This window comes from Notothenia coriiceps, unplaced genomic scaffold, assembly GCF_000735185.1.
Source record: "Notothenia coriiceps isolate Sejong01 unplaced genomic scaffold, NC01 NC01_scaffold00003522, whole genome shotgun sequence".
In the NCBI taxonomy this organism is placed as follows: Eukaryota; Metazoa; Chordata; class Actinopteri; order Perciformes; family Nototheniidae; genus Notothenia; species Notothenia coriiceps.
This window is the reverse complement of record NW_011336223.1, coordinates 16,896-25,427: the sequence shown is the minus strand read 5'-3', so window position 1 is coordinate 25,427 and position 8,532 is coordinate 16,896. Positions and strand designations below refer to the sequence as shown.

The 8,532-nt window shown below is 40.4% G+C and overlaps 1 protein-coding gene across 2 annotated transcripts in view; it reads right to left on the bottom strand.

Moving 5' to 3' along the window:
* dguok (deoxyguanosine kinase) overlaps positions 1-2,270 on the bottom strand; it is a 4,932-nt gene extending 2,662 nt beyond the window's left edge. Inside the window, exons 1-4 of one of the 2 annotated variants that reach the window (XM_010766700.1) lie at positions 2,023-2,270; positions 1,668-1,848; positions 983-1,092; positions 692-891 (exon numbers count right to left, since the gene is read on the bottom strand). In XM_010766700.1, coding sequence (XP_010765002.1) covers positions 692-891; positions 983-1,092; positions 1,668-1,776 — 419 coding nt within the window. In that variant the 5' untranslated portion in view covers positions 1,777-1,848; positions 2,023-2,270. Of the gene's footprint in view, positions 1-691; positions 892-982; positions 1,093-1,667 lie in introns of both variants that reach the window. The other variant, XM_010766698.1, reaches the window with a different exon arrangement.
* Positions 2,271-8,532: the final 6,262 nt, after the last annotated feature.

Below are 8,532 nucleotides of genomic sequence, written 5' to 3'. Positions count from 1 at the left end.
TTTGAAAGAAAATATGAAAGCAAAATTAAATCTGTCCTCCTGTGACATCACACACTCTAAAATCTGAAGAAGGCCTCTTTACCAAGGTCTGAACAATGTTTAATATCTCTAAAAGTACGAATCAGATTTAAAAGTTGTGTTACACGAATAATGTCAGAAAGTGTGTAACATTTTTGATGAATTATGGGATGTATCTCTGGAATTATGAAAGTTATGAATGATAAAAGTAATAGCCATCGATTCCTGACCGAGCTGAACGTTTTGATGTTCGAACGGAGTTTCTGCGATGCGAAATGTGGGAGAAGAAGAGGTGCAAAATAACCCGGCGGAATAATAAAGAATTTTGTGCGTCAAAGAAAAAGCTGTATCAGCGTTCCCACTAAATTAACAACAACTATAATATAGCGACAATGTGTGAATGTATTGATCGTGGTATAATTGTGGTATTGTGATTGTGTTAAAAAGCTTTGGTAAAGAACACATTAACAGCTTATCACCCATGTCGGACAATTATGGGGTTTCTCAAAGTATCAATTCCCCTGAAATTCATTATTTGATTTACTCCACAGGGACAGGATACAGCGATTCAGTCGTGCCAGCTATAAGCTATAAGCTAATTTACATCTGTAGTCGGCCACAGAGAATGACATATCTAATTTCAGTTTCCCTCTCCTGTCCGGCCTTGCCTCACCTGTCACTGTAGACGGAGCGCTCGTACACCTGGACCGGCACTCCCTCTGAGCGCAGCAGGCGAGCAGGAGGAGGCTGCAGCTGCGTCCTCAGCCGGGTCATACAGGAAAACGTCTGAAAGGTGTAGGACCAGCGCTCAGGGTCCTGGTACATCATCTGCAGCAAGTTGCTGACTGTGGTCTGGGGGGAGGCGTCTGTCCCCTGTGAGAGACATGAGCACAGATGGTCAGATTTAGCCTCTTTTGATTTAAGTTGTGAAAATATAGAGTAAGGTCAGTCAATGTGCACACACCTTCGATGCACCACTCTCAATGTTCTGCCACTTGCTGACGGGTTCTGCCACAACCTCCCAGTCCGGACAGGCCGACTGCAAGAGTCTTGCAAAGGTGGACTTTCCAACAGCTGTTATTTGACAAGAAAAAATACAGGAGATCGTATATAACCAACAATAGTGGGGGGGAAAGTAATAAAGTACATTTGCTTAAGTACTGTATTTAAGTACAAGTTTGAGGTACTTGTACTCTATCCAAGTATTTCCATTTTATCCTGCTTTATACTTATGCCTATTACATCTCTAGACTGTTTACTACACTACATATAATACATATACAACCTTAGTTACTTTGTAGATTAAGATGATTAATTTGACGTAAAATCAACTCAGAGTATGATATTTCATTATGTGTTAAGATGCCCAGCAGTCTCAAAGTCCACAAATAAGCTTTATATATGTATTATTCTGAAGTTGGCCAGTCTGTAGGCTATAATAAAGATTTAAACGGTTTGTCCTCTTGAGTATATTTTGATGCTTGCTAATACCTTTTGTAAAAAAGCAGAACCTTGAAACAGAGAACTTCTTCTACACGGTGGTTTTAGTACTTTTACCTAAATAAAAGATCTCTGAACGTCTTGACAACACTCATAGCTTGGCAAAATAATCGTTTTATATTGAAATGCAGTACATATACTGATCTTACCAATGTTGCCCTCGATAGAAACTCTTTTCACTCGATTAGCTCCACTCTCAGGTGAAGTAGAGAGACACCTTGAACAAGAAACACTGAGCTTTCTAGAAATATTAGCCATAGCTTTGGGGTTAGTTGTGTCCTGTGATCTGCTTGTGTTTCCAGCTCTCTGGAGGCTGTCGGGTGTCTTCCACTGTGGAGGAGGCGCATTATACCCAAATCTCATGACTTGTATCAAACATGTGTTTAACTTGGAAACACGGTTGAACACAACGCTTCGATACAGGGCAGACATATTAAAATGGACAACTTCAACTATAGTATAACATGAATCTGCTTGTTAATGTAAATTAAGTTGTTACATTACCACTGAGTTAAGACCAGCTAGCTCCTCCTCTCCATGATGTGTTCTAACTAGACCCTGATGCTAACATGAACTTGTGTTATGAATCATCTGTTTACAGCTAAATGCGCTGCTAACTTTACATTTATAAACGTCGATATATTAGGTGCATTGTTCCTGTAACACTAACACACAGATGTAGCTGCTGTTAAATAAAGTTATGGAGGTAAGGTCATAAGAAATGTTGCCCAAATGCTACAAACAGAAACAACTCAATCACTTCCGGTATCGTGTTCTGTACTTTCAAAATAGAAGCCTTTTGAATAACCGCACGTGCATAGAGAAAATGGTTGGAAAATGTCAAATGTACTTGTTCCTATTTATGCTTTTAGCGTACAGATATAGAGAGGACTGCATTGTGTGTTTATACAACACTGTTTATTTAGTAAATCAACTAATCATTTTATAGAAGAATTACAAACCGGAAGTGCTTTGCCTTCAGATTCCCCAGAGGGTTGAGGTTCATAAATAAAGCACTTTATTTCAGTTATTGCAGAAAAACCAGGATTCGAGTTATAAACTGAGCTATATGGGGGCCTTTTTTTGCCAGAGAGATTTAGGCCGTTTCTCAATGTCGAGTAACCCTGCTGGAAAAACCAGCTTAGACCAATTTAGCTGGTCAACCAGTCTGACCTAAGTTGACCAGCCTGGCTGGTTTAGAGGGGTTTTGCACACTTTAATTGGCCAGGATGGCCAGCTAAACCAGCCAAACCAGCCATCAGCTAAACCAGCCATCCTGGTAAGCTAAAAAATACAGCATAGACCAGCATAACAGCATAGTATGCTGGTCTATGCTGGGCTGGTCACCAGAATCCATCTATCACCAGTTTATGTTTAATAATAGTATTAAATATACCATGCTGGAAGCTTACCAGGATTCCAGGTGACCAGCATACATTAAATACTGTTATGATTATTTAAACTAGAGAACATAAAGAGATAAAGATTCATTGTGTCATGTATTCTGGTACCTACCAAAATAAAGACATTGTATAGTGTTCCTAACAGTATTTACATTTAATAAATAGCTACTTAATATAATGAAATACACAGTAACAATACCAATAACAACCAACCTGCAAATCAACCTACACATCAAAATAAATATATTATCTAAAACCGGTGCATTTGATTTAAAATAAAAGTAATAAATATAATTCAATATTTAAATGGTAACAAAAACAGTAACACTATATATGATAAAAGAAAAAGGCAACAAAGAAAGTGCTTTTTGTTTTTCCTTGTTCATGTCCATAATGTTTCCCGTTGTGTAGCTTCCAGCCTTTCCCAATCTGGCCTGCACTCTGTCTGTTAAGCCACTTCTTGAAGCAAACTAAAAAGAAATGTACAGATATAAGTACACTGTAAAAAGAAAACTTGACATTTACGTTAACATTTGGTCTGCTGTGGTTGCCAGAACCGTTAAAGTATGGTAAAATACATTACAAATAACAGTCGGTTGGCATAGACGTTACAGTCAACAATTGCTTATGGTGAATTACAATGGCAAAAACAAATAGATTTAGTGTACAGGATGCAGCTGTATTATCTGGGAAATAGAAGAATCGGATCAGGATTCTGTATTGGCAGACAATCAACATCAAATGAATCGGATCATTATTAGCATCAGCACTTGATCACCTTTGTCGACTTGCAGCCTAAATACAAAGATAAATCCACTCCTCTCCTACCACTCTTACCTCTAATGAGCCTTGGTAGAACTAGTGACCGAGTAATAGGGTCCAGAACTGACTGAAGACATGTGGAACAGAGTCATAGGGTCCAGGACTGACTGACGACATGTGGAACAGAGTCATAGGGTCAAGAACTGACTGAAGACATGTGGAACAGAGTCATAGGGTCCAGGACTGACTGAAGACATGTGGAACAGAGTCATAGGGTCAAGAACTGACTGAAGACATGTGGAACAGAGTCATAGGGTCCAGGACTGACTGAAGACATGTGGAACAGAGTCATGGGGTCCAGGACTGACTGAAGACATGTGGAACAGAGTCATGGGGTCCAGGACTGACTGAAGACATGTGGAACAGAGTCATAGGGTCCAGAACTGACTGAAGACATGTGGAACAGAGTCATGGGGTCCAGGACTGACTGAAGATATGTGGAACAGATTCATAGGGTCCAGGACTGACTGGAGACATGTGGAACAGAGTCATAGGGTCCAGAACTGACTGAAGACATGTGGAACAGAGTCATAGGGTCCAGAACTGACTGGAGACATGTTGAACAGAGTCATAGGGTCCAGGACTGACTGAAGACATGTGGAACAGAGTCATAGGGTCCAGNAGAGAGAGAGAGAGAAAGAGAGAGAGAGAAAGTGATATGCAGCGATATGCAGCAAAAGGCCCAGCCGGATGGTTGCTGCTCCGTGTGGAACGTGTTCTATCAGGTAAAGCACTTTGGTACCCAGTTATTTATGGTATTGAGTTTGAATTTAGCCTTTGGAATGTAATTTCCAACAGTGCATTGTAAAGACTGAAAAAACAGGCTCAGGTTAAAGCTTGACATGATTTTGACTTTTACTTAAGAAAATGTTTGTCTTCCTGTGTTGTCTTATTTCCTTACCTTTCTTTCAGGTGTGACATCTACCAATGGTTGTACATGACAGAGACCTTCTCCACCTCTTCGCTGTCCTACTAGTCAATCCTTCTGATTCTGATCCTTTCCTAAATAGTGGTAAGTTGTTTTACAGTTCAGTGTAAGTTAATTTAGCCAATTAATGCTTTACTGCTGTTGAATAAACCCTATATTGCTAGTGATTTTATTAAAACTATGATTTGCAATCTTTTTTATTGATTACAATAATCTTTTTGTAATAATTGTAAAACACATCTTAACATCCATCAGCAATCAATAAAACAAATCCTCCAACACAAAATAGAAGAAATCTGGACCTATTTCTTTTTATACAACAGCATCTATTGGGACTGCTCCTTGATGTCATCAAGAGCCATTGAGTCTACCTTTTGTAGTCGGCCTCTNACGTCTGTCCGTCCTGGGAGAGGGATCCCTCCTCTGTTGCTCTCCCTGAGGTTTCTCCCATTTTTCCCTTTAAACTGTGGGTTTTCTCTGGAAGTTTTTGAAAAACTTCCAGAGAAAACCCACAGTTTAAAGGGAAAAATGGGAGAAACCTCAGGGAGAGCAACAGAGGAGGGATCCCTCTCCCAGGACGGACAGACGTGCAATAGATGCGCTGTGTAAATCGAAGAGATAATACATTTGCAATATAGGTAGTCCAAATGTTTGGAAATGCATGTGTGTATAATAGGAAGATGAATCCACGAGGATATCCATCCAGGACTTATGATCCAGGACCACAGCAACAGGCACAGCCACGACTCAAGATCCAGGGCTCACGATCCAGGACACAGGACCGCAGCAACAGGATCATCCATGACTGTAATTTTAGAGTCATGGATGTTTTTCTAATCTTCTGCTAAGCAAAGACTAAGAAGGAACTTTCTCTAGGTGCATCAGTTTTAGAGCTGCACATCATGTCATCCTTTTGAAACAATTTATCTTCTTGGCCTTGTTTCCGTAAAGAAATATGTTCCACAAGTGTATTTCGTTCCAGGTAAACCTTTTTTTTTCTATGACCATTATCAAAGTCTGCATAGGGAGGATGGATTGCTCTGTTTGTTACCAATAACCACATCATAACTTCTTTTATGTTACAACTGCAACTTGAATAACCCACAAATACAGTTATTTTAAGCCAAACCATGATTTTAACAAACCCTTACCAACGAGTTGTATTCTGTTGTTCTGTTTTTCAATTCCCAACATTAACCACATGTTCAAAGCTTTGATATTCCCTATCAAATACGTTTCCTAGATATCTATGTCTTTTGTTGAAGGTCATGTAACTAGATGGCAATCTGCTTGTGGTGTTCAAAGCTAAAATATATTTCAAACAATCAACAACAGCTTATTTTGTACATTAATCATGACCAAGATACCCCTAGACCCAAGTTGTGAGCAGTTTCATGTACGGTAGGAACTATTTTCTTTCTACGTATCAATACCCACTCAGAGTGAACATGAGCCTCTTATAATGCCTACTTCTGCGTGGTGATGAGGACGAGTTCGGTACAACAGACATCTCCAACATTCGACAACACAAATACAGTAACTACCCATAATGATAAAAAGCGCAATAGGTAAGAGCAAAATATGCAATTGGGGTGAACTGTCCCTTTAAGACCCTGAGCTCTGCATGTGTTCATATGGTGTTTCTAACAAGTTGTATTTGTTTGTAATTCATTCATTAATTCATGTTTTTTGCCGTACAGCAGTGTTTGAGCTACATCTGCTGAGAATCTAATTTGCCGTTCTATTTCCATGTCAAGCTAGGGGTCCTTGGCTGGGGAGGCTGTGTGCGCTGGTTAATGACATGAATGCGATTAATAATTCAGAACTAAACCTATGTGGGTCTGAACAGTGTGCCGGTGCCTTCAGTGAACAGCACAGGAGAGATGCTGCATGGCTCTTTGAGTAATCCGACATGACAGCATTCACCTCGGATGATAGAGAGAGGAAGAAAACTATCAAAATGCTTATAAATAACTTATATAGCCTCTGAGGAGGAGCGGGGGGGAGGGGGGGATGCCAGATATGTGCCTCAGCTCCTGCTGCAGAGGCAAACATCACGCTACTTCTCACATGGAAGACGAGGAAGATGGTGTGTGTGTTATCTGTGTGCTTTCTGTCTGTGTGATTGTATGTGTGTGTGTGTGTGTGTGTGTGTGTGTGTGTGTGTGTGTGTGTGTGTGTGTGTGTGTGTGTGTGTGTGTGTGTGTGTGTGTGTGTGTGTGTGTGTGTGTGTGTGTGTGTGTCTTGTGTGTGTGTGTGTGTGTCAGCAGGTGATGATGGGGGCTGATTCAGGCAAGAAGCAGTGGGGGGAGGGTGGGTGTAGGGTGTATCTTTGCAGCAGCACAGTCACACCAATGTGATTTGAGGATTTGAAGGAGCTGTGTTGGTTTACATTTGTGTGAATGCCCCCACACTTTGATGCAAAAGAGCTGAAGACTTATAGAAAGGAGGAGTTGTTTGCCAAGTCCCTCTTCCTCCAGGCATAGGAAAATAACACAGATACAAGTCTTCTTTCAGCAAGTTGTAACATGCTCTCACACAAAGAGAGCCCTAGGGTCAGATATTTACGAGAATACACAAGACTGCTCAGATATGAACACTTTGTCCTCGAGTGTTGAACAACAAAGACCCCGAGTGAAAAGCAGTTCCAGCTTGTGGTGATAGGTGGTGAGAGGAAGTAGTCAGGGTGAAGAGCCAGAAGAGAAGAGTAAAACTCTTCAGAGACACACTTCCAAATCCTTTTTTAGAAGGAGAAAAGCTGTGTCCAGCACAGCAACAATGATTGCTTATGTCCTATATTCAACACGATTATATTAAATTAAAGTGTAATAAACTGTGTGGACTAAGTTACTGCATGATCACAAGGACCATACTTCTCAATGTGTACAGAGAAACACGTACTAGAAACCTAGGAATAAATAATGCTTGTATATCTAAATCATAAAAAGGCCTATGACCACTCGGTGGCATCCACATTAGTGGCCTGACACAAACTTTTAAAGGAGGTGTTAAATATGTGTTATACGTTTTGTATTAATGAACAGTATGGCCAATATTTAGAAACATGTTGGTGCATCTGAGCAATATATTCCCTCCTATTTTAGCTCCAGTTTTGGTCTCCATCATCTCCTTAGAACAATATCTCACTAAAAAGCTATTCTCCTTCTCTTACTCTGGGTTTATCAGTTGTTTTTTTACTGAAAGTATCTGCTTGTTTTAAATACAGGGATGCTGTGAAACTGAGCCACTCAAAATGAGCTAAAACAGGATAAAAGCTGAGCATCAGAGCTGAATAATAATAATGTGTTGGTTCATGACCGACCCTTTTCAAATTACACAAAAATCATTCATTTCGTGTTAATAGGAAAAACACTGATTAGTGTAGCTTTAATTACAAAATGTGTCTTTTGGGGAGAAATGAATATGAAAACCATGTTTGCTCACCAGAGAACTCTCTTGTATCAGCTCTAAAGGACACAATGAAAGCAAAGGGCGAGAATAAAGAACCTGCTGTCCAATCAGAGCACTGTGCATCCTCCTCCGCACTAATCCTGGTGACTTTCATGTCTTTTCATGAGCCATGTTAGGGCTTTGCATCTGTGAACGTGTCTCGTAGCTTAATAGAATGGTCTTTTGGACTTTGATGCTACATCTCTAAGGATTAAACACCTCCCAGTGGAGGGGAGCAATGCGTTCTCCTTAAATCTCTCCCCTGCCAGACGCAGACCTACCAGACACACATTATTGATCACAGGAGGATCCCACCTCAGCCTGAAGCCTCATTTAGACCAGCTTCATTGTTTCCAGATGAAACACCCGACAACAGCCTCTCCCTGACTGAATTTAATGCATGCTGCTACC